At 37.6% G+C, this 27,828-nt stretch overlaps 1 protein-coding gene across 8 annotated transcripts in view; it reads right to left on the bottom strand.

Moving 5' to 3' along the window:
• LOC149235255 (uncharacterized) overlaps positions 1-27,828 on the bottom strand; it is a 163,486-nt gene that overhangs the window by 46,205 nt on the left and 89,453 nt on the right. For 4 of the 8 annotated variants that reach the window (XR_016268272.1, XM_089461334.1, XM_089461329.1 and 1 more), the window contains one exon: positions 26,068-26,579. The exons of the other annotated variants lie outside the window; for them this stretch is intronic. Coding sequence is in view for 3 of the 4 variants with exons in the window: in XM_089461329.1 (XP_089317455.1) it covers positions 26,338-26,579 (242 nt within the window). In the remaining variant the exon portion in view is untranslated. Of the gene's footprint in view, positions 1-26,067; positions 26,580-27,828 lie in introns of those variants that run through there. 8 annotated transcript variants of the gene reach the window in all.

Raw genomic sequence — 27,828 nt, forward strand, 5'->3', positions numbered from 1 at the left:
GGCTGAGATTCCACACAGCTTCCCTGACTTCTTCCTTAGTAATTTATTTGTCTAATTCCCTGTTTTGTTGGTTATTTTTTTTTATATGCTACAAAATTGTTGGGTTGTGTTATATTCTTTCCATGTAGTTAACAGGGGGTTTGAAGGGCACCCGTAACCCCACTTTATGGGGTTCGGGGCAGTGCCCTGGAAAATTTTGGTTTTGGACCCTATGTTAGGTTGGTCAGACCCACCTATGGTTTTTTGTATGATTTTCGCACATGTTTTTTGGACGCAATGGTTTTCGGTCCATGGTATTGGATGCTTTGGCATGTATAAATATGTATTGTAACATTGAAAGGAACATAATGAAAAATCAAGCTGGTAGTCCTGGTTTTGGGATCCAGGGGAAAATCTCTGTGTATATGTGTTTTATGTGTTATGATCTCGCATTGTTTATTTTCTGTGTTTTAGAATTCGTATGCAGGTAATTTCTGTATAGGGTTAAAACCTACATTTGGTATCAGAGTTGTTTTGGCTTCAAGGGGACGCCTTTGTTGCTGAGAGGTTTCGCTTGGGCCTGTGGTAGACCCTGTTTAGTGGGAGATCTGCGAGATCGATTCTGGTGGTGAAAGAAGATGGCGAGCAGTGGAAAGATAGAGATCGATAAATTTAATGGTCAGAGTTTTGAGTTGTGGAAACTCAATATGGAGGATCTGTTGGTGGATAAAGATCAGTGGATCGCGGTAGATCCGGGTACTAAACCAACAGGAGTGTCTGATGAAGAATGGAAGAAGTTGGATCGGAAGGCAATGAGCACAATACAATTGTGTATCTCAGATTTAGTATTGCTAAATGTATCAGGGGAAGCTACAACAAAGGCTTTGTGAGACATGTTAGGGACTTTGTACCAATCTAAGTCTCTGGTGAATAAAATGTTCTTGCGAAAAAAGCTGTATAACCTGAGGATGAAAGATGGAGATTCGGTGATAGAGCATCTGAATGCATTTAATACTGTGGTAAGTCAGTTAGCATCTGTTGATATTAAAATTTCAGATGAAGATAAGTGCACCAATTTGTTGTGTTCTCTACCAGATTCGTGGGATATTCTGGTTATTGTAATAGGTAGCAATGCAACTACCTTGCATTTTGATGAAATAGTCTCATCCTTGCTGACGGAGAAGATGAGACGAAAAAATATGGAGAGCCAAAATGGTGATGCCTTGTCTGTACGAGGGCAGACCTAGAACAGAAACAAATATAAGTCATTGAGTTGGAGATCTAAATCTAAAGGGAGATCTAAATCTCCAGGAAAACCTGTAAAGGTGGTGTGCTGGAAATGTGGAAAGGAAGGGCACTACAAAAGGGACTGTAAATCTAAAGCTCCTGACAAAGGAAAGGGATTTGATGAGGCTCCTTCTGCAGAGGCGAAAACCACCTCAGATGAAGGTGGGGATGTGTACTTGGCTTCTTCAAGTACACATGTAGATCATGAGGCATGGTTGATTGACTCAGGTGCATCCTTTCACTTCACTCCCCATAGAGAGTGGTTCTGTGAGTATGAGAAATATGATGGTGGTGATGTCTTCTTAGGGGATGGCAGGAAGGCTAGAATCATTGGTTGTGGAAAAGTAAAGTTGAAATTGCAAGGTGGATGGGTTAGAATGCTTCTAGGTGTTCTACATATTCCTGCATTAGCCAGAAATCTGATTTCTGTTAGAAAGCTGGATGATGCAGGTGTAAAAATAGTGTTCGAGAAGGATACCTACAAGATGGTTTGGAGAGCACTGGTATTGATGCAGGGAGTTCGGATTGGAACTTTGTACAAGCTGCAATGTAGCACTGTTATTGATGGGTGCAATAGTTCTCTGGTTCCTGAAAGTGGAGTAGAAAATCTAGTGGTCTCTGGAGAGAAGACCATGCTGTGGCATCAAAGGCTTGGACATATTGGAGAGAAGGGCCTTCGAATACTTCATGGTAAAGGTATGGTAGAAGGTATGAGTAATAGCTCTCTAAATTTTGATTGTTGTGAAAATTGTGTATATGGGAAGTAGAATCGGGTGAGTTTCCCCTCTGGTAGTAACAGGGCGAAACAAATATTAGAGCTTGTGCATAGTGATGTGTTTGGACCTGTGAAGGTTCCATTACTGGGTAAGTTTGTGTACTATGTATCATTTATAGATGACTTCTCAAGAAATACATGGATATATTTCCTTAAGAAGAAATATGAAGTCTTTGACAGGTTTAAAGAATTTAAGGCTCTCGTGGAAAATCACATAGAGAAGAAGATAAAGGTGCTAAGGATAGATAATGATGGAGAGTTTGCAACAAGGAATTTGAAGAATTCTATGAGAAGTGTGGTATATCACGACAGAAAACTACTCCATATACACCTCAGCAAAATGCAGATGCAGAAAGAATGAACAAGACGTTGATGGAAAGGGCAAGAAGCATGCTTAGTGGTGTCGGGTTAGGACATGAATTCTGGGCAGAGGTGGTGGATATTGCATGTTATCTGGTCAACAGGTCACCTTCATCAGCATTGGAGGATAAGACTCCATAAGAGGTATGGACTGGTAAGAAACCATCTCTTTCACATCTGAGGGGATTTGGATGTGATGCATATGTACATGTTCCAAAGGAGAAACGAACCAAGTTGGATAGTAAATCTAAAAGTGCATATTTATTGGGTATAAGGATGGTTTAAAGGGTTATAAGCTTTGGAACCCAGTCACACGGAAGGTTGTGTACAGCCGAGATGTGGTGTTCAGAGAGGTAAAATATGTTATTAAACATGAAGTCCAACGAAAGGAACCTGAGAAGATAGAGTTTGAGCTTAAGGAGGAAGAATCAGACTCTACAGCAAAGGAGGAATCAGAAGATGAAAAGCCACAAACTCTGGTTGTGAGAAGATCAGTTCGAGAAAGAAGGCAGCCTGAAAGGTATAGTCCATCTGCTTTCTGTTCAAATGTTTCTTTATCTATTACTGACGATGATCCCAGAACTATGAAGGAAGCAGTAGATTCAGAGGATGGAAAACTCTAGAAAGAGGCCATGGTTGATGAAATGGCATCTTTGCACAAAAATGAGGCTTGGGAGCTGGTGGAGATGCCGACTGGAAGGAAACCCACTGGCAGCAAATGGGTGTTCAAAAAGAAGACAAATGCAGAAGGAAAAGTGGAGAAATACAAAGCTTGGTTGGTAGCAAAAGGTTATTCCCAAGTGTCGGGAATTGATTTTGGTGATATTTTTTCTCCTGTTGCCAAGGTAACTTCTATTAGATTATTTTTATTTGTTGTCGTTGCTTTTGATTTTGAGGTAGAACAGATGGATGTGAAGACAACATTTCTTCACGGGCATCTGGAAGAGGAAATCTACATGAAGCAACCTGAAGGCTTTGCAGCGAAGGGTAAGAAAGAACTGGTATGCAAGTTAAAGAAGTCTCTGTATGTGTTAAAACAGTCACCAAAGATGTGGTATCAACAATTTGATACGTTTACACGGGGACTTGGCTTCACTAGAAGCAAAGAAGATCACTGTGTGTATTTTAAATTAATTGGTGACCATGTTATTTATCTGGTCTTATATGTGGATGATATGTTGCTGGTTGGAAATGACAAAGAAATTATCCAGGATTTGAAGACCCAATTGTCCTCCAAATTTGACATGAAAGATCTTGGTGCTGCAAACTATATTTTGGGAATGGAAATTAAAAGAGATCAGGCAAAGAGGAAGCTCTGGTTAAACCAGAGGAAGTATGTCGAGACAATACTGTAGAGGTTTAATATGCAGGATAATAAACCGGTGAAGGTTCCTATTCCTGTAGGTGTGAGGTTATCTACTGAATGGTGTCCCAAGACACAAGAAGAGGAAAAGGACATGTCCCATGTTCCATATGCAAGTGTAGTCAGTAGCCTGATGTATGCAATGGTTTGTACTAGACCAGACGTTGCACATGCAGTGGGAGTATTGAGCAGGTTTATGTCAAAACCAGGAAAGGAGCATTGAACAACAGTGAAGAGGGCTTTCAGGTATTTGTGTGGCACTAGTGATTATGGTTTATGCTACCAAGGAAGACCAGGATTGGACAGAGTGTTGGATATTCGTGGCTTTGTTAATGCAGACTGGGCTGGACATCTGGATCAGAGAAGATCTACAAGTGGGTATGTGTTCAACTACAGAGGCAGAATACATGGCAGCCACTCATGCAAGCAAGGAAGCAGTTTGGTTGTAGAGATTGTGTTCAAGTATGGGGTTAGTACAGGGAGCTATAAGGATAGACTGTGACAACAAAAGTGCAATTTTCTTGGCAAAGAACCCCGCATATCATTCAAAGACAAAGCACATTGATGTTCAGTATCACTTTGTGAGGGATATGATAGAAGACAAAAAGGTGCTGTTGGTAAAGGTGGACACTTTGAAGAATATTGCAGATGCATTGACAAAATCTGTGAGCTCTGAGAAGTTCTCTTGGTGTAGAGAGACAATGGGCATTTTAGGGTTGGAAAAATGTCTGAGCTCTCTTGTGGCCCCCTATGGAAAGAAAACAACAAGTGGGAGAATGTTGGGTTGTGTTATATTCTTTCCATGTAGTTAACAAGGGGTTTGAATGGCACCCATAACCCCACTTTATGGGGTCTGGGGCAGCGCCCCCGAAAATTTTGGTTTTGGACCCTATGTTAGGTTGGGCGGACCCACCTATGGTTTTGTGCATGATTTTTGCACATGTTTTTTGGACGCGATGGTTTTCGGTCCATGGTATTGAACGCGATGGTTATCGGTCCATGGTATTGGATGTGATGGTTTTCGATCCATGGTATTGGATGCTTCGGCATGTATAAATATGTATTGTAACATTGAAAGGAACATAATGAAAAATCAAGCTGGTAGTCCCGGTTTTGGGATCTAGGGGAAAATCTCTGTGTATATGTGTTTTATGTGCTATGATCTCGCATTTCTATTTTCTGTGTTTTAGAATTCGTATGCAGGTAATTTCTGTACAGGGTTAAAACCTACAAAAATTTCTTCATTAGCTGCCTGCTGGTCACTTGTTGAGAGGAGTTCTTTAAAGTGTTTATGGGCTGCATTTTTATTGCTTCAAATCCTTTTATTTTTTGACCATTTACTTGAATATGTTCAATCTGGTTTTTTGACCTCCTTATTTTCATTGTATTATGAAAGAAGGCTATATTTTTGTCACCGGATTTTAGCCAGAGGCATCTTGATTTTAGTCTGCTTTCCTCTTCTTCTTGCCTATTTTGCTTATATATTTCCAGATATATTTCCTTTTCTTGAATATGATCTTGCTTACTTTCTTCCTTATTCTCTTTTTCCTTGCAAAGATTATCCATTTTTTTTTGCAATTCGATTTTCCTAGCTTTGTCCTGGAGATCATTTTCTCTTGCCCAATTTTTTAAGTGCATCCTTAGGTTCTTTAGCTTAGTTTCCCAAACATACTGGGGAGATCCTATGACACTTTTTTTCCAGTTGTCCTTTATTTGTTTGCCAAAATCTTCCTTGCTGTCCCAAATTGAATTATATCTGAAGGGAAGGGGTCCTTGATTTTCCATCTTTCCCAAGGTTAGCACCACCGGCTTGTGATCTGAAGCTGAGTTGTGAACAATTTTACTTTTCACAAGAGTATAAGCAACTGCTATGCTTTCATGAATAAGAATTCTATCCAACCTTTCTTTTATGTTGTTTTTCCCTATTCTTTTGTTGTTCCAAGTGTATTTTCCATTGCTTGGCAGAATGTCTATTAATTTGTGCTCTCCTATTATTCCTTCAAGATCTTCTCTTGACAAATTGTTTTGAAAGATTCCGCCAAATTTTTCTTCTATATTCCTTATCAGATTTAATTCTCCTCCCAGGATTAAGTTCCCACTTTGTCTCTCTGCAATTTCTTCTTTAATTGAAAACAATGTTCTTTCTCTCTATAGTGATTTGGGGAGTACACATTTATAATGCTATACTGTTCTTTTGTATTGAGATTTCTCATCTATGTTTGAATCCAGTGTCTGCTGATTTTTTGGGTCATTAATTCCCATTTTCTTTTGTCCCAAATGGTGTTGATTCCTCCTGATGCTCCCGTGGCTTCTAACATTACTCCTTCATAATTTTTTAGTTTTTGAATTATTTTTTTGATTTTCTTGCTTGTTTAGTTTGGTCTCTTGGATCATATATATGTCTAGTTGTTCCTTAGCTAAAATGTCTCGCGCTGCATTGGCTTTAAAGGAGGTACCAAGGCTGCAAAAATTCCAAGATACCACTATCATTATTTACTGTTGTGTTGGTGTTGACCTCCCTTTCCTCTTTGCTGAGTTTTTTCATGACTTCCTGTTTGTTTCCCAAGGAATGAATCCATTGGCTGTTGCATTCCTAGGGCCATTTCTTTAGCTGCTGCCTCATCTCTAATTTCTTTATTGGATTTCATTCCCACTTTTTTGCTGGTCCCAGGCTTGGGGGATTTTTTTGCCTTTGTTTCTAGTTAGGATGCGATCCACTAAGGGAGGAGGTGGAGAGGATATAGGGGTTGGGGGAGGATATGAGAGCTAAAGAGGTGGGGTTTGAAGGTGGGGATCTAGGAGAGGGTGGATCAAAGGAGTCTTCTAATGGCTCAAAAGGATTCAGAGTTGTGTGATCAGGAGGAGTAGCCTTCGGTGGAGGTTGAGGGGTTGTTTCGTTTACTTCTTGGGACTGATAGATATTTGATGCGGTCTACTTATTGGTAGGTTTTTTCCTTTTCACTTGTTCCCATGTAGGTTCTTGCTCTTCTACATTTTCATGCTCTATTTTTTTAAGACACATATTTTCAAAATGACCATACTCGTGACATACCTTGCATTTAAATGGTATTTGCTCGTAGTCCAGCTACTGAATGTGAGTTCCCAGGTCGACCTTGATCTTTATTACCTCTAGGCGGTCTTTTCCGAGATCTACTTCCACACATATTCTTGCACATGCATGCATGTTGTCTTTTGGCTCACATCTGTCAATATATTTTCCCACTATATTTCCTATAGTCTTTACAGATTCGTCTCCCCAGCGGTGAAGAGGAAGATGTGGCAGCCTGACCCACACAGGCACTGCATTTGGGACATCCATCTCCGGATCAAAGTTTGGCGTCCACCTGTTTAGGTATAAACCTCTGGAGTCCATGAAGTAAGGTCCATTTCTAAATATTGGGTCTCTATCCTCCTTTGTTTCAAAGAGAAAGGTGTAGTTAGCCCTTCCACAAAATTGTATTGCTATCTTCCCCTGTGTGGTTGCATTCCAGTTTCTTTCCACCCATTTTTGCACTAATTTGGGTGAAGGCCATAACCCAGTGAACTGTCCAACAAGTCCATGTTTTGCCAGAGAGATGACTGCTCTTCTTGGAAGTGCTGGAGGGAGAGAAATCTCTGGGATACTTTCAAGTTTCTTTACAAATTTATTGACTGATCGCTTGTTCCTTGGAGCTCCATTCTATGTGATCAGAGATGCGAAGGCTTCTGCGTTTTCTTCATTCCCTGGCTGCAAGGAAGGGTGAGGATCTCCCTCCTCAGAGGGCTGCAATGTTTGGTTGGCCTCAGCAGCAGGAGGCTGCCAAGAGAGAGATCTATAGGGGCAACAGCGGCTAGGTTAGCGTAGGCTTGGGCTAGGCTGTTTAAAATCTTTTCTTCTTAACATGAGGTTTTGTGAATTATACCACCTAAGAATTCAAGATTTTTTAGTAACCAAATGGGTTGAAATGCAATCACCAAAGATGAGGATGCCAATACTCATACGGGTTGAAACTTAAAGGTGTGGATCGAGAACTGAGTGCCTAATAGTCAGCCACAGGATGCATACCATAGGGATTTCAAGTTTTAAAGGAATATGGATGGAACAACAATTCCCAAACCCTAATGCACCCGTTACGGAACATGAGAAGTAAATGCAATATGCATCATGTGAGTGGGAATACCGATAAGGTTTGATATAATTTGAGTCATTGAGAGATTAGCCAATTCAAACATAATAATAACTCTTATGCACAATGAAATATAGAAGGGGACCCAAAATTTGGTGTTAGGCCAAAATTTTGGGTGGGTGTTGTAGTGGCTACAACAAATAATCATAACATAAACATCTCATCACCTACCATCTAGACCCCATGCTCATCTTGGAGGAAGTGGTAATTTGATTTGCTTTGAAATTTCATCACCGAGTAAGGGTAGTCCATTATATGTAAGGGGATCTAGTCCTAGTGTGCAAAATCCTTTGGATGGAACATTCTCCTAACCCCTCCTCCTCCTCCACATTGTAAAAGCTACCCCCAACACCACATCCTGGGCTCTTGTGGGCCCCCACCTCAGATATGGATATGTGGACACTATAGGAATCTTCTCAAAGAAGAATGAGCACAAAATTGTACCAAAAGTATAGTTCCCCGATGTCTCCCTTTGACAAGAAGTCATTTGGAACTTGAGTGCCATCAACAACATCTAGTCACACCCATTGTAGGTGCCCATGAGCACAGCCTCCACTAGGATTCTCTGCCCTCTGGATACCTTGTGAAGAGAATGGCTTCCCAAAATGCAGATCAATGCCACCACTATAGCCCTTATCTTAATTCTATCTATGTTAGTCAGTTGGACGACTGATTACCTCACTGAGGAACCATGTACACAATGTCTATCAATGAACTCATCTACTTTCCACCCATGAGGTAATACTAGCTCTACACCCCCACCACCCCCATGGGTGGTAAACTTGTCAAAAAGTATATGTCTTGGATAGTAATCATAATTTGATAATCCTAAATAAAAAATGCCTTGATATTAAGATCCTAGTAACTTACTATCCTGGTCAAAAGTGGCTCACCAACTCTCATCAGTGGGTTCTCAAAGAACTTGAGTAACCCATATCGAGCAAGAGCCCCTCTCACAACTTGGTTACCCTGAACCTAAGTACAGAGTTTCTCAAACTCCCATTCTCACCAAAGTACTTTGAATTCTACCATTCCTACATAAAACCATGGATTTATAAGCATCATATACTTATCTAACCACTACAACATCATCTAGACATAAAGCTTCCCAAAGGGTAATAACCCCACTCAAATCTTGAACTAGTTGCCCCAAGTCAACAATGTAGTATTCCCCTTGAACAATGTGTTGACCAAAAAAATCTAGATCTCATTTAATGCAATCCCATCATAGGTACAACCCAAAAAGTTGCGCTTGCCATAAAAATTTGAGTAGGAGTCCCCCAAGGACCAAAAAATCCCTAATCTTGAAAACTAATCCACAAAAAATGACAAGGATAATGCACCTACCTAAAAGTCACATATCCAAATTTCACCCAATTGATTTGTCTGCAATGAGATCGTTAAGATGTAGGCCTCCTCCTCCTCTCCCAACTCTCCACTAGTCAATGCACAAATGAATTGGAATTGGAGGGAAAATGTCTTAGATATAATAATCCACCAATTTTCACTTGGCCATTACAAACCCATCCTAGTTTTTTTTAATGAATTGTCAACATCATTGGAAATCTCTTTTCGAGCTCTAAAATGTGGCTCTCTTCATTTTTGTTGATTTAATACTTCATTAAGGAGCCATTTTTTCCATGAGGTGTCAAGTCCCCCTCTATTTAAATCAAATTTATTCATATTTGTCACTTGTACTCTGACACAGCCTTGTATCTGCAATTGTTGACTCATGTGTCAAAATTTGTTGCAAGTGTCCACTTTTACTCATGTTTATAGGTTTTCCTTTGGACCCATTCCCTATGAAATTTCACATATCAACAACATCACTATGTTCATTACATTTTCCTATCGTTCAATGGATATGACCTTAGGGACTCACACACTTTGATAGGTGGAACATCCCATCTATATTTTGCATTTTACACCTATCAAGTGTCAGAGACTTCCTCACATGGGCACTCCAATACCATTAAACCTTCGCACTTTAGTGCCCATGCCATTCGATCCCCTTTGATTGAGAGTCTAGTTAGCCTTCATACTAGAGGCAACATCCTTTTCATTTCTCTTCTTCATGACAAAGGGCCCCGTTTTATAACCTCTTAGTTCATCCATAAAGACCCTTGTATTACTTGACTTGGTTTGGTTAGTGGCAACATCATTGAGTCACCCTTGTTCAGAGCATCATAGATGATTCACCTTGATGTCCCATGGAGTTTGTTTAGAACCACAGTGAGTCCCATTACAATATGTCAACCCCTCCATGTGTCGTACCCTTCTATTAATGTTGATATTTGACCTCTAGATGTCATGATATATCTTTGAAAATATTATGTCTAAGTAATTATCCATCCCCTATGGAACTTTTTAGTTCCTATCAGGTCAACCTTGCATGTTATGCTCTTCTAAGGGAAGTCATAATCCCACCCATCAAACAACTCTATTCCCCACCTCAGTGAAAATCTATGTCACTCACATTATACTATGTTCCTCATGACTTTGTTAATGACTCATCATTGTATTAGCTTTGACAGACTCTCCTTTGTTTACTTCAACACATCTATTATAAGAGAGCAACCTAGAGGTCAATGTACCTTGGATCCAATTTCTTCATTATAGGGTACCTTGGATACAACAAAGGGAACCCTCATTTCCCTTTGACTTGGTTGTTTCTCATGCACTCAACTCCAACTTATTATCAAACCATTAGGAATCATACACTTGATGGTCCAGTGCTTTAGGAAATTGTAGTAGCATTCATCGGGCATGTGTAAGATGTTCCCATACCTCAGGAGGGGGTTTCCCTTCAAGTAATCTCTTGCATACCTAGCCCTCAAAATTTCATGATCTAGTCTCATATGCATTTTAATAGATGTGAGTAGCTCAGTTTCATCCATTTGTAGAGCCCATTGCATGATCCCCCCTTTAGTTGGCTCATTCAAATATGAAGAGCCCCCTTCCTTCCAAACAAGGCTTCTCCAGTTGTGATCTCCTCCCTCTCATCAGCATGGGGGAATTTGGTCCTCTGTACCCAAATCAACATCAATCATTCTATCAACCTTGGCCATTTTATTCCAAGCACATGTATATGGGACCTAAGTCACTTGGTTCGTGTTCGAGTTCGATGACTTTAAAGTTTGCAAATAGTTCAATAATTAAAATTTTGAAATTAAAACTCGACATTAGGTTTGACATACTAAAACAAATGAAAATTATATATATAGAGATTTAAGGATTAAAATATTTTTTTATTATACATATGTTTTTTATTTTTTAATTTAACTTTTGTATTTTATTGAAATATTACACTTCTATTATAACTGTTTATAAATATATAAATTTATATAATTTAAGTATGTACGATATATATAAAAAAATTAATACACACACACACATATACAATAATAATGGGCAATAAAATTTAAAGATTAAGATAATATGTATTAAACATTGCAATATACATAAGGTACAAGCAAAAAGTCATGGGGGGTCTATGTCCATTACCCAACATAGTTCTTTTCCCCTAGGAGGGGAAACCAGAGAACCTTCCCAAGTTTGAAGATCAAAATTTATGCATTGCCTCAGCAAAATAAGATTTAAGTTCAACATTAAAGAATTTGATTTCAAAATTGTAAAGAATCAAAACCAACATTATTGAAAAAAACTCGAGGACGACTAATTGCTACCATGAGGTCCTGTGAACACATTGGTCTATTGTTCTTGCACACTTCCACCTCTGAGCGGGCTCACCATGTCTACATCAGATAATGTTTCTTCAATGATATAACATCCATGCGAGCTGGGATGAGGAGGTGAAGGCATTAGAGCCTTCTGCTGAGAGTTTTTTGGAGGCGATGTAGCTGCCTGGTGCCTGTGAGATGGAGAGGGGTGGTTACCATTAACTAGGAATGTAGGAGGAGAGGCAGAGTCAAGGGGCACATAAACAGAGGATGAGGGACCAATGGAAGAGGAGGAGGGGATGTCAAGAGGGAATTCAATACCAAGGTCATGAGAGAGTTGTTGTAGAGAGGTGGTGGCATGGATGATAATGGCAGATAGCTCGAAAATCGAACAAGTGGTTATGGACTTATTTCATTCCTGTGTACGAAGGCAACGAGAGAGGAGATTGTGCAGCGCCCAAAGACAGTTGCAACCCCGATGAACTTCTTCAACTTCTAAGTCAAAAACTTGATGATAGATATGAATTGGGATAACTTGGTCATACAAAATCTAGTCTTCTTCTGCGACAGACGAGGTGGGAAGGCAACCTCTACTCAAGCCACGCCCAACAAGATGACTCCTGCCTCTTTCATGGCTCATGATGAAGCAGTGGAATTCAGAGAGGTGAGAAATAAGTACATAAGTGATGACATTTGAAGGGATGGAGCAAGTGTTCAGGAGAGGCTAGACTGTGAGCAAGGTGAGCAGAGGAAAATACTAGAGAGAGGCCATAGTTCTTAGAGTTAAAATGCTAGGAGGGAGAACGAGATGCACAATGAAATCAAATGTGTGAAATGCCTACAAGAGGGAGGTGATGAAGGCTTGGGAAGGCTTGATAGGATGTTATGAGGGTGATGGTTTCCAAGTGTAAGGCGCTATCTCTGTCCTTGGTAGATGGTGGATTGAATGCAAGCACCTGGATCCAGTGAATGAATATATATATATATATATATATATATATATATATATATATATATATATATATATATATATATATATATATATCTATATATATATATATATATATATATATATATATATATATATATCTATATATATATATCTATCTATATATATATATCTATATATATATTTGGAGCTTGAATGTAACTAGTAGAATATTTAAATTTAAATGACATTAAATGACATTGCAAATGACATGGCATGTAATGAGATGCAATGCAATTCTCATGTAGGGTACATTTCATGTGGAGGGACGAGTAGTTGCAGATATTTCTTAGGAAAATAATAAAATATTCCCTCTTGGATTTTAGGGTTAGGGGTTTTGAGGAGGGTGTAAGGAAAATTTGGAGTGTAGTTTTTTGGGTCTCTCAAAGGTGCTACATAAGGGTTCTTCACGACTGCAAGAGTAAGGGGGCGGGGTGGAAGGGAAATGTCCCTGCTGCCATGGTGGCTAGGAGGGCTACATATTTTGTAAATTCTGGTTATGCTAATGAAAGGAATCCATACTTCGGTTGTGTTTAATTGTATATATGTGCCTTATGTGTGTTTTATTTGCAGTTATGTTTGGATTTAGCTATAGGAGCTTCTATGTGATGCAATTTATTGTTAGTCTGTTGATAGTAAACATTATTGGCATTTTATTTTTGCAACCTGTTTTTAGTTCTCAGATTGTTGTTGTTTTTCTTGTTGGCCCTCCTGGTCAGAGGGTCCCAATCAAATTGCACTAGCCAGGAAAATACTTGTTCCCCTCTTCAATCGGGTGGCTAGAGCAGTGGAGAGAAGCCCAGATGGATGAAATATGTTTCGAGGGAGGCTATGGGCTTGGCTAGCTTGTAGTTTGAAAAAGAGCATAAAATATTTAAATTCACAGCTGGAAGCTTTATGGGTTCTTAGCAATAGATACAAAGACCTGTGCTTGATCTCTTAATGGTGATGAAGAAGGTACAATATTTGCATATAACAACTAGGTAGGCACTCACATTTGTGCTTGAAACTAGTGTGGGCAATTTCTCGATGGAATCCTTATTTCTCAACCCAATAATCTATGCAGTCGAATGCTACATTTCCACTAGTACCATTAGATGATTTTTGACCCTCTCTAGTTTTCGAGAATCACCCAATAGACTATAGTAAAAATACCCTTGGCCAGCCATGGTCAGGGCCACTGAATACCGAGGAGTGGAAGCCATTGGAGAGGAAGAATATGCAAGAGAAGCATGAGAAGGTGGAAGGTGGAGGAAGGAGTGATCATAGTGGTGGGGAAGTTGAATCTAGAAAGAATACTTATGAAATTATTGAGCATTGTATTTGTATTTGATACATCTTACTTGTCCTAGTAGTCTCATATCATTACACTTGCAGGATACAAAGAAGGAATAAAACTAGCCACAACAGAACTCATGGACTGGAACTCACGATAGAATCCATGTGCATTTGAGTTGTTGAGAACATCTTGGAAGTTTCTAGTAGAACAAAGCTCACAAAAGAACTCAATTTGGTTCCTAAAATGTATGAAGACATAATGAAAGATGTTGTACAAAAAGAGTCAGTCAAAAGGCTTTGAGTTTCACTAATGTCCCATGAGGAGGTTGCAACTGCCATAACAAGTGTGGATGGGAAGAATTTTCAAATACATTTGGTTCAGGTTCGCAATGCCACTGAGAGAAATGGAGGTTTATGATATGGAGATGGTGGGCTATACTAATGGTGATGGTGACATTTTAGTAGCTTTCTCAATAGAGAAGGATAAGCTAAGCTCCATCCATGGAATTCTCTAATCAGTCGTGGTCATAAAGTAAAGTTGTCCTGATTTTTGGTCATGGTGAGATTGACATACTAATAAATAGGGCCAACAGATGAAGGAGGTCATGCTATCTTTTGGGATGGAGGTGAAGAATATTTGGGGTCATGCATTTCATGTGCAAGAGTTGCAATTCAACTGTTCCTTTGTCTCTGACCCTCTAGAAAGTTTGAATAGGAAATATGAGGGGCAGGCATTCTGGAAGCATCAGCTTATGCTACAAGTGTAGGTGAAGCTTCAAAGGAATGAATGATGACTTCTGTTGATTTTTCAGTGGTCGGAAATGTGGGCTCTTCAATCATGATAACATTTCAAAAGACTGGAAATAGTGGTGTTGATAAGCTTCCAAAAGAGATGCAAGCTCATAAATATGATAATGTGGATGACGAGGAAGTTGAAGTGGTTGTTGTCAACATCAATGGAATTTCAACAGGAGCACTTTGTTGTGGCACTACATAGATGCATGGAAAATCAGTCCAAGAGGTTGCACACTGACAAGGAGTGTGACACCTATATGTGCAGGCCCCATTACTTTAAGTTGATTATTTGGTGATGAAGGTTCGACAAGATCATGTGGTGGCACGATGATGTTGGAACGACGACGCCTCTTGTGACTTATGTGTGATAGAAGGCCCTTAAGCCTAATATTATTTTGTGCATCGTATGATATTTTTGTTTAGAAATATGGTTCAGAAATTTAGCAACCAAATTGTGTTGGGGGAGCCACCTTTTACAATACGAAGGACCCAAAATATTGTATAAAAATATTTTAATTTTTGTTGGGGCCATTTTTAGTCATGTTATTTTTGTTGTTATATTTTTTTCTAGAACCCATGCAGTGAAGAAAAGAAATACGGGTAGAGTATATGGGGCGGTCTTCATTAAGACCTCCACAAGTGTTGTTAGCTGGTCTTGATCAAACAACTTGACACACAATATTTTAGCTACCACAAAAAAGTGGAAAGTTTAGAAAAATAGGTAGAGCGTTGATGAAAAAGACTCCAAACCCAACAAATAAGTCCAACAACACTGACAGTGGCTGAGGAAAGAGTATCCGAGTAGGTGAAATAGATAGGGATAGATGAAGGAGGGAGAACAATAGGGAGCTAATTACAAGCTACAATAGGTAGTAGAGGAGGAGAAAGGATTGGGGTCTTGCGAGTAGAAGGTTGAGATGCCCATAGGAGGAAGAAGTGCATATAGTAGAGTAGAGTAGGGGATTTGCTTGTTGTTCAACATTCAAAGGAGGATTTAGGTTTCAAAGTGGTAGTGCAAGTGACGTGGTGTCCGTTTTCCACTAGCCCAGGGACGAGCTAGGGTTTTATGCCACAGGCCTATTGGAGCTAGAATGTAACTAGTAGAATATTTGAATTGAAATGACGTTAAATGTAAATGAAAATGACATGGGATGTAAATGCGATGAATTGTAATTGTCACGTAGGATACATTTCATGTGGAGGGAAGGGAAGTCTTAAATATTTTTTAGGAAAATAATAAAAAATTCCCTATTAGATTTTAGGGTTAGGGGTTTTGAGGAGCATGTAAGGTAGATTTGGAGTGCTGTTTTTTGTGTCTCTCAAGGGTGTTGCATAAGGGTTCTTCAAGACTGTGAGAGAAGGGGAGGAGACAAGGCAACATCCTTATGCCATGGAAGGGAGGGATACCTAGTTTATAAATTCTAGTTCTTGTAATGAGAGGAATCGAGACTCCGGTTGTGTTTAATTGTAGATATGTGTCTTATGTGTTTTTATTTGTAGTTATGTTTGGATTCAGTTGTGAAAGTTTCTATGTGATGCAGTTTTTTGTTAGCTTGTTGTGAGTAGATGTTATTGGTGTTATATTTCTGCAACCTGTTTTTAGTTCTCAAATTGTTGTAGTTTTTCTTATTGGCCCTCCTAGCTAGAGGGTCCCCAAAAAATTGCACCAGCCGTAAAAATCCAGGTTCCCCTCTTCAGTTGAGTGGCAGCATCGGTGGAGAGAAGCCCAGGTTGAAGAACTTGTGGTTTGAGGGAGGCTATGGGCATGACTAGTCTGTAGCTTCAATAAGAGCACAAAATCTTTAAATCATGGTTGGAAGTTTTGTGGGTTTTCTAGTTTCTTGGAAATTGATGTAAAGACCCGTGCCTGAGCTCTTAATGGTGGTTACAAAGGTACGAGATTGCCATATGAAAACTAGTTAGGCACTCACATTTGTGGTTGGAACTGGTGTGGACAGTTTCTTGATGGCATCATTATTTCTCTACCCAAAAGTATACGTAGTCGAGTGCTACATTGCCACCAGTACCATCAAATGATATTTGACCCTCTCCACCTTTAAAGAACTACCCAGTAGACCATAGTCGAAATACCCTCGGCCAACCATGGTTAGGGCCATTGGATGTTGAGGACTGGAAGCCATCAGAGAGGAAGAAGATGCGAGAGAAGTAGGATAATGTGGAAGGTGGAGGAAGAAGTGGTCATAACGGTGGGGAAGTTGTGTCTAGATAGAATATTTATGAAATCTTGGAGAATTATACTTGTGTTCGATACATATTACTAGTCGCAGGAGTCTCAGAGAATTACACCTAAAGGATATGAAGAATGAAGAAATGTAGACATAATGGGACTCATGGACTAAAACCCATGACATAATCCATGTGCATTTGAGTTGCTAAGAACATCTTGAAAGGTTCCAGTAGAACAAAACTCACTGAGGAACTCTATTTTGTGCCTAAAAAGTATGAAGACACCTCGAAAGATGTTGCATGCAAATAGTTAGTCAAAAGGCTTTGAGCTTTGCTAACATCCCATGAGAAGGTTGCAACTGGCATAACAAAGTGTGGACGGGAAGAATTTTTAGATTCATTTGGTTCATGTTAGCAATGCCATTGAGAGAAATAAAGGTTTTTGATATGGTGATAGTGGCTATGTTGATGGTGATGGTGACATTTTGGTAGCTTGCTCAATAGAGAAGGATAAGCTAAGCTCTATCCATGAAATTCTTTGATCATTCGTGGTCATAAATTAAAGTTGTCCTGCTTTTTTGGTCATGGGGAGGTTGGCATAATAATAAATAGGGCTAACATATGAAGGAGTTTGTGCCAGCTTGGGGCTATGTTACCAGAAACGAGAAATGGGAAACGAAATGAGAAATGACAACGGGACGAGAAACAGAGTTATGAGGTTTCACATTCAAGAAACGAGGAGAGAGAAAAAAAAAGGAAAATATGAAAAAACATAAAACAGAGCATTCAACACTAGGCTTAAGCTATAATGCCATTATTCATTCAACATATGCTTCTCTCCTCTGCTTGGATCCAATATCCGCCTTGGCTAAGTTTTTTGTGCTCTGCTATGCAGCGAAAATATGCCTCAAAACTTGCCTTAAGGGTCATCATGTTACACAACCAATAGTTTGCATGCACACTACAGAGATGGAAAACGAAACATGCAGTGAGTTTTTGGAACAAGAGCTAATAGGAGATTGCAAGAGTTGGGAACAAAACAACAAAATGGATGAGAAACCAAGGAGAGAACGATTCGTTTCTTAAAAAATGTTTTTTTCACACATAAAAACACAACAGGCATTGAGAATGACATTTCTCGTACCATCTCATTTATCATATGTTTTCTTCTAGGAATGGTGACTACTGTCCCATTTCTTTTAACTAGGGCTTGGGGGATGGAGGCGATGAATATTTTGGGTCATGCATGTCATGCATAAGAGATGCACTTCTGACCATTCCTTTGTCTTTGATCCTCTAGAAAATTTGAATAAGAAAGAGGAGGGGTAGGCATTCTGGAATCATCAACTTATGATGCAAGTGTAGGTGAAGCTTCAAAGGAACAAATGGAATCTTCTGTTGATTTGTCAGTGGCTGGAAATGTGGGTTCTTCAAGCATGGAAACATTTCTAAAGACTAGAAATAGTGGCGTCGATCAACTTCCAAAAGAGATGCAAGCTCACAAATATGATATTGTTGATGACGAGGAAGTTGAAGTGGTTGTTTTTAACAAAAATGGAATCTCAACAAGAGCACTTCGATGTGGCACTACAGAGATGCATGGGAAATTTCTCCAAGAGGTTGTGCACTAACAAGGAGTGTGACACCTATATGTGCATGGCCCATTCTTTTAAGCCGATTATTTCATGACGAAGGTTCAACAAGGCCATGCGGTGGCACGATGGTGTTGGAACGGTTACCACTCTTATGACTTATGTGTGACTGTAGGCCCTAAAGCTTGATATTATTTTGTGTGTCATCTGATATTTTTGTTCAAAATTATGTTTCAAAAATTTAGCAACCAAATTTTGATGGGGAGCCACCTTTTACAATATGAAGGACCCATAAATTTTTATAGAAATATTTTAATCTCGGTTGGAGGCCATTTTTAGTTGTGGTATTTTTGTTGTTATTTCATTTTATAGAAACCATGAAACACAAAAAAGAAATATGGGTAGAGTATATGGGGAGGTCTTAATTAAGACCCCCATAGGTGTTGTTAGATGGTCTTGATCAAACTAGTTGACACATCACCTTTTCAGCTGCCCCAAAATAGTAGCAAGTTTAGAAAAAGAGGTAGAGCATTGATGACAAAGAATCCAAAACCAACAAAGAATTCCAACAACACCGATAGTGACAAAGGATAGAGTATCCAAGTAGGTACAATAGGCAGGGATAGAGGAGGGAGGGAGAATAATAGGGAGCTAATTGCAGGCTGCAGTAGGTAGTAGAGAAGGAGAAAGGATTGGGGACATGTGAGAAAGAGGTTGGGACACCCGTAGAAGAAGGAAGAAGTGCACAAGGAGGATGCACATAGTAGAGTATAGTATGGGAGTAGCTTATTGTTCAACATTTAGAAGAAGATTTGGGTTGCACAGTGGTAGCACAAGTGAACATGGTGTCCGACTGCCGTTGGCTAGAGGATGAGCCTAGATTTTATGATGGGGGCCTATTGGAGCTTGAATGTAACTAGTATAATATTTAAATTGAATGGCAATAAACGTAACTACAAATGACATGGGATGTAAATGAGATGCAATGTAATTTTCATGTAGGTTACATTTCATTTGGAGGGAAGGGAATTTATAGATATTTCTTAGGATAATAATAAATATTCCCTCTTGGATTTTAGGGTTAGGGGTTTTGAGGAGCGTGTAAGGCAAATTTGGAGTGCATTTTTTTTGGGTCTCTCAAGGGTGCTACATAAGGGTTCTCGAGGACCACATGAGAAAGGGGGGAGGCAAGGCAATGTCCCTGACACCATGGTAGGGAAGGCTACCTATTTTATAAATTTTGGTTCTGCTAATGAAAGGAATCCAAACTCCAGTTGTGTATAATGGTAGATATGTGTCTTATGTGTGTTTTATTTGCAATAATGTTTGGATTCAGTTGCAAGAGTTTCTATGCGATGCAATTTTCGTTAGTTTGTTGAGAGTAGATGTTGTTGGCGTTGTATTTCTGCAGCCTATTTTTAGTTCTCATATTGTTGTATTTTTTCTTATTAGCCATCCTTGCTAGAGGGTCCTCAAAAAAATTGCACCATCGCATAAAATATTGGTTCCCCTCTTTAGTCGAGTGGAAATAATGGTGGACACAATTGTGTTTCGAGGGAGGCTATGGACCTGAACAACTTGTAGCTTCAGGAAGAGTGAAAAATATTTAAATTTGTGGCTGGATGTTTTATGGGTTTTCTAGGTTCTTGGAAATACATGCAAAGAATTACACCTGAGCTCTTAATGGCGGTGAACAAGGTATGAGATTGGATTATGACATCCATGTAGGCACTCACATTTGTTCTCAGGTAGGAAACCTGTTTTTAGTTCTCGGATTGTTGTAGTTTTTCTTGTTGGATATATATATATATATATATATATATATATATATATATATATATATATATATATATATATATATATATATATATATATATATATATATATATATATATATATATATATATATATATATCTATCTATCTATATATAGATATAGATATAGATATAGATATAGATATAGATATAGATATAGATATATATATATATATATATATATATATATATATATATATATATATATATATATATATATATATATATATATAATTTTTTAAATATTACACTTCCACTACTTCTACTGCTTCTACTAGTGAAAAGAGTGTGTGTGTGTGTGACAACACAATTGAAAGATTAAAATATTTTTTTAATTTACATATGTTTTTTAATATATTTTATTGAAATATTATACTTCTACTATAATTATTTATAAATATATAATTTAAGCGTGTACATTATATATAAAAAAAAATTAACATATCACAATTGCAAAAATAAAGATAAACAAATAGAAATGAAAAATAGTATTAAAATAGAATTGAAAAATATTACTAAAAAGGCTGTGTAACTCCCAACATCCTCTCAAAGTTATCTTAACATGTATTAGACTCTCCCTCTTTGTCAAATTTGATTTATAGAGAAAACATTCCATTAGTGCATACAACTTGGAATTTTTTTTTAAGAGAGTAGGTTTCAACGTTTAGAGTTTTATCGTTTTTCTATTTTTTTTTTTATTATGAACCTGTTTGAATTTCCTATAATTTCATATTTAAATTGGAACAAATTCCAATAGTATTTTAAATGAATTTTGTGAAATCATTAATGTTCATGTTTGGCTTGAGATTTGTGAACCTCATCGAATAAATTCACCCAGGAATGAAATTCGGTGAACTTCAAATTCAACCAAATTTTGTTTTCTGAACTCGGTGACTTAGTATGAACTATGTATTTCATTGTATAATTTTCTGGCCCATTGAAACCAACACATTCATGTGCTATATATTATTTTTACTATACCCACCTTACTGGGCACATCATTATTGCTTGTACTCAACTATCTCAACATGTATGGGTATGCCTCCTTCGCCTCATTTACATCATGTACACCCACTTGTAGACTCTTGATTAATGAGTGGCATCACCTCCTCCTCTTGTGGTTCGGATCCTTGTAGGAACAACCCTCTCTCTCCCTCTCTCCCTCTCCATGACCACCTCCTTTGTGTAGTGAAAGGGGAAGTACAATGTATTTTGGTCATACAATGTGCTTCTAACACTCGTACATTAGGGGGGAATCTATTATCACATCAAAAGTGATCACCTAGCCATAGGTAATTAGGTGGAATGGAATATGCATTGTAGAAAGAGGTTTTACACATTAAAAGCTACTTTCACCTTAGAAAGTAGCCCAAGGAATCAATTTTCCTGACTTATTTCCATTAATTAATTTACCCACATGAGAATAACCCATTAATTTTATGTTAATCTCATATATTTACCCATTAAAGTTGAAATAATTCAAAATATTTTCACTCACATTTTCCGTTTCCATAAAAATAATTCAATAAATCATTCATTTATTAAGTATTCCTTAATCCTTTAGATATTCTCTTTTTTGTGTGAAGTTCCCCTTTTTATTACTGAAATTGAGATTTACATGAGATAATACTATGCGCTATTGCCTTGACCATCAAGAAACTAGACCAATAACACAGATTAAGAGTCTTGAGATTACATTTATTTTTTAACAACTTGGTTAACAAAAAGAAAGCATTAGCAATATACACAAAGTGTTGCAGGAATGCAAAATTAGAGGAACTTTGCTTTCCAGAGTCTTTTTGGCTAAACCAGAACAAAAATGAGCTACCCATTTGAAATTTAGACATGAAGATAGACTATGTAATGACTTGAAGGAGCCATGAGAGCTCGAAGCATGGAGCCACACGTGGTTGATCCTCCCATGGGCCACGAGATGTATTAGAACCACGCAACGAATGTGAACCACCCTAGAGTTGGAGGAGTCACGATGAAATACGCAGGTACTAAGGAACACATGAACTCTCCACCCAAGAACCACGTGTTAACTAAGAACCACACAAATGATAGGGAGCCACCACAGAGCTAAAGGAGCCATGAAGGATGCCATAAATGCATGACCACGCATATTCGAGCCACCCATGAACCATCAATTGATCCAAAATCTTGATAGCGTTGATCAACCATACTAGAATTGCCATAATAAACCAGTGAGCCTCGAAATTCACGGTGACACCTTCCCCATAATGATAGGAGTTGAGCAAGCTCCAAAAAGCTTGGATTATGAGAACCCACCAATTGAAACCATGAAATGCGAGAACCCACCAATTGAAACCATGAAATGCTTATAATGATAGAGGAAGGCTTTCATTCCCCACAACATAGAGAACCAATCTGACTGAGTGAGTCTCGAGAGGGGAGCGAGGGGCCATTGAAGTTCAGGAGGAGAGATACCATCTAACTGAGAGAAAGTTAAGATCATCTGCTTACCAAGAGGTAACTTAGTACACGCCTTGAAAATCACACCATCACAAAGAGTTGTGAAGGCTGGGTAAAGACCCATATTTCCCATGTACGCAATGGAGGATGAAAGTTGCCCCACCATAGGAGGCTAGTAAAATTGATGCTCCAATCTCGTGAAGACTAGTGTAAGCCAATGTAGGTCCAACCAACAAATGCATGAAGATGATCAAGAAGAGGGACATGCCTGGCATGGACCGACAAAGGGGAAGCACATAGCATGGCTATAGAGAATATAAACATTGAAGAGTTGTGCACCTGGAAAAAAGGTGAACTTAAGGAGGATTTCCAGTTGGCCATGATGCCACCCTCACACAAATCTAATTAAACATTTTCCTGTAATAATGAATTCTCATGATTAAGATGTGAGATTTGAGCTATATTCCGTACAACCCCTTGAAGCATAAGAGTACAACCATCAGGAGTAAATGCGAACGTGCCAAATTGCAGTGGAGTCTATTCAATGAACTAAATGGCTCTTTATTCTTTTTTCCTTCAGCATGGTTATGGAAACTGGTCTAGATTCACATTTTCCATGGGGGAATCCTTTAAATAATCTCATAGAAATATTTTTTAAAACATTATTTAAAATTATTTCCAACATATTTTACCATTTTACCTAGAATTAATTTAATAAAACCATTTGTTTATCAATTATTTCTTAGCATTTTATCCATTTTTATTAATTAAGTCAATAAATAATTTTTTTGTTTGCTAAGTTAAGTGAGTCATGAGATAACTGGCACGCCTAGCCTATGGCTTGATTAGCCACAACCTAGGGGCATCTAAGCCATCAAAATCACCTGGGGATTGCACCGGGTCTGGGCCACACCAGCCCTTAGCATGGATGGATTTGCCTATGAAGTTTCAAACTGGTGACCTTCTCATCATGGAGTGCCTCAACATAACACCTTGTTACCATTTTCTCTAATCCCCATGGGCTAATTAACTCAATAAATCGTTTTTTTTAATTAGTTATCTAAATAAAGGTTCTTGACCATTTATTTTACTTTCTCCTCTCACAAATAATAATAAAGCATCCAAATTGGTTAGATCTTGATTTGGTCCATAAAATATTTTATTATTTGACTACATCAAATCTAACCTAGCATTTTATTATAGATAAAGAGGTTTTCTCTTTTCATTACACGTTACTATTATCATCATAAAAAATTTGATCCCGTGACATCTGAGAGTTCTCCATTGGGACCTCACTATCCCTTTCTCTTTTTATTTTTTGTGTCTGTGGATCATCAAACCGACTTCTAGAGAGAGGAAAAAATCACAGTCATAGGTCAAGGATTCTAAGGAACCCTCCCAAGGAGTGGACCCCTTTATCTATTCTAGAAGGAGCGTTTTCACAGGTGATATTGTTTAATAAAAATGATTTTTTGTCTTTGGGTATGGAAGTGTTGTAGTAATTATCTATTTTAGATCTATTGCTTACTTCTTGGCTTCCATTATCTTTATCTTTTTTATGCATATCTAATTACAATAGATGAATGATTACCACTTTCAGGGTTTCAAACCTTCATAATTGTTGTTAGAAAATTAACCACCATAAGAAAAGTTTTCATTTCTAACCATTTTGCAAGAAATCCTCTAACACCTTGACCCTTTATCTTCCCAACCATCACATTAAGGGAATTGCTAATTCAAAGTATGTATTTTCCTCTCAAGCCAAGCTTTCCCCCTCCCAAAGGCATCATAATCTATTGGTTGTCCCCTTTCTTTACCTTTAACATTTTTATTAATAATAATAGAGTTTGGAATCATATCATCCATGTTGACACCCCAACATTATATTTTCTTAATTACATTACAAAATTTTGGGTAATGAAAATGGTGTCACAATCCCCTGCCCCTTTAAGGAACACTGTCCTTGTTTTTCAACTATCTATAGAGCCATTCTATGCAAAAGAAGAGATATTCCACTTTCATATTGACAACATTTTCCATGTACTTAGTTTCAACTTTGAACAATTCCATTCATTTTTCACAGTCTAGTTACTTCTATACCTCCTAGTATTTCGGTACTTTCTTGCATGGTTGTTCATTTCTCCACAAGGATTCCATAGGGAACAAGTTCAACTCATTGTTTTCTTGGACATTCCCAAATAAATTCATGATCCCAATGACTACATACATGAATCTTTGAAAACCAATTCATTCAAGAGTCCCCTGCCTTGTAGTCACACACCTTCCAAGTTCAAGAATCCCCTTCTCTACCTCCCTAGTACCTCATGTAATTCATTCCTTGGCAAGTATTCCTCGCATAGGAAGAGTCTTGAGACTCATGGATTCCTACAACTAAGGCATCCCTATAGATTTCTCTAAATATCCCAACACATTTGTCATAACATAACTGAAGGTGATCAATATATGTCATATGGCTCTAGTGTCACCACAATGGTCTTGTCCCTGGTTTTTTAGCTTCACAACAATCAACTATCCTTCTTGGATAGATCGTCATCTCACCTGTATCACAAGCATACTATTTCCATGAGATTAATTTAAATAATAGTCTTGATTTTTAATTTATTTTCTGAACTTGCTTCATATAGGAACTAAATTTCATAAATTTGAGATTTTTCTCACAATGTTCGATTCCTGCATATGGTAGTACTAATCATTATCATAATGAAGGCCATTTCAACTACAATCCATAATTTCAATTAGCCAAACAATGGTAGGTGTTCATACATAAAATATTTTCATTGCAAGATTTATAACATACTCCAAAGTGATCTCATAATTATTATACACATAATAAATCAATCACTTTCAATTGATATAAAAATAATTTGAAATGAAGCTACCTACCATTGCCACTGGTTATTTGCGTCACAATCATTCCAAGCATTCCATAATGCATTCAAACATTTATTCAAACAATCATAGGGTCAAACTCAAATATGCATATCTATAAATTCATGAGTAATTAGCTTACACTTTAATTTTCAAGATGGGGAACTCATGCCACTCATTCCACTACTTAACAATTCCTCAAAATTATTAGAAGCTATTTGTTTTCATGAAATTCAATCATGCAATTTATTGTCTCATACAAGCATTCATAAACTCAATGCACTAAGCACATGTACCATCCTGATTCAAAATATGAGTGTCATGACCAAAATCATGCCATTATAACCCATGGATGCATCACAAAGATTCTAGCAATCTTTACACATTGAAGGCTTCTTTCCTTTGTCATAACGCACTAGGTATTAATGACAAACTTGCTTTCATATATCAACAATTCCATACAAATTTCACGTTAACTAGGAAAATCCTATCCTTTATTTACATGTTCCTTACCAACAAACCCAACGTTATATGATAGAATCACTTACAAGCTTACAAAATTGTTCGACCAATATTCATGGACTCATGAACACAATTGAAATCCCTACATTTCTTCACACATCCCACATTTTCATGCATTCTCTCAATGCATTACGAAACTAATTTTACCTCATGAGTGTATTATTCATTCATTTAATTGTTTTTCAACACAACATCTCAATGTGTGCACACATTATTAATATTTCACTAAATCTTTTGGTACTGACAATTTTTTACCTTAAGCTTGGGCATCCATGCAACACATGCATTGATTTGAAAAAAATTTGTCAAATTTAGTTGAAAGGAATTCCTACCCAGCTCCTTACCTTTTTCACTTTTACTTGCTACTTGTCCTACTTGGTTAACATCACATACATTCTTAGCTAAGATCTTTTCAAGTTGTTCAACCAGATTCTTCGCATATTTGATGTTGCAACATTTTGTAGCCCCTGAAATGATCTCAACCTCACATATTAGTCACAACTCTATCATTTCATTTGCTTACACACAAGTTTCAATGAATATTCATAAAGGGAATTTTCACTATGTATCCAATTTACACATTCAAACAATGCCTTCAATCATGCACCCAAACATGTGCATATACATCTTTTCATACATGTGCCACACTTCCACATATTCCATGCTATTGATACAAATTTATTTTTAAATTTAATTTTCAACCTCTCTTGGTTTTAATCATTCACATGAAAAATCTCAAAAGCCTAAGCATAATCTCGCTACTTTATTTCATGTGGTACTTAACAACAAGATATCACTCTTGAACACTTTCCATATGAACATTCCATGTGAAATGGAATTCATTAAGAAAACTTATTGTATTATTCAAAAAATAGCAAGTACCAATTTATATTTACTTACCATTCACGCATTCTTATTATTTTCATAAATAAAATATATCATCCAAACACAATTTTCAGTTAAGTGAAACTCCCTTCTTAAGCCACTTTCATAGTTGTGACATCACTATCCATCTGATTTATATTGACCCGTGAAGCCCTAATTAACTAATCCTTTATCTATATCTACCCTCTAATGCAACTCTGCAAGGAAATATTCCAAGCTCATTATGAATTTCATCACATGAATAGATATAACAATTTTATTAAACAAAGAAATATTTTTTCTCAAATTATTACAGGCTCACAACCCAAAATTCTTGCTTGTAACAACCGTGGGGTCCCTTCTCCTTTCACTCATATGCATATTAGCTGTCTCAACACACATTATATCATTATAACTATCTTATAACATGATAATTACTTCATGCAATCTCAGAAGCATATAATCATATCATGCACTTAGTTAGGCATTCAAACAATGCTTTAAGTGTGAGTAAATTCAAGTCATAATCAATAATTCTTAGAAAAATTATCCGAAGAAAACCATTGATTGTAGAAAACATATTACTTTCTCTTAGCCATAGGATTTTCTACTCCTATTTTGTTCAACAATGGGTAATTCTTAGGCCAGAGCATGACTCCATAAAGACATTGTCTTACCAAGAGTCAAGTATGATACATAACTGACATTGGACATAAACAAGGTTAAGGTACCAACCTCAACAACCTCCAACCAATAGTCTCACATCCCCCCATCATCCCATTCAATCCAAGGTAGTGCACCACTTTCTTTGATCACAACAGTTCCTCAAGCTATGCCACTATCATTCCAGGG

Source organism: Pinus tabuliformis, chromosome 8, assembly GCF_031772625.1.
Source record: "Pinus tabuliformis cultivar Carrire ecotype Pingquan chromosome 8, CPIR1, whole genome shotgun sequence".
In the NCBI taxonomy this organism is placed as follows: Eukaryota; Viridiplantae; Streptophyta; class Pinopsida; order Pinales; family Pinaceae; genus Pinus; species Pinus tabuliformis.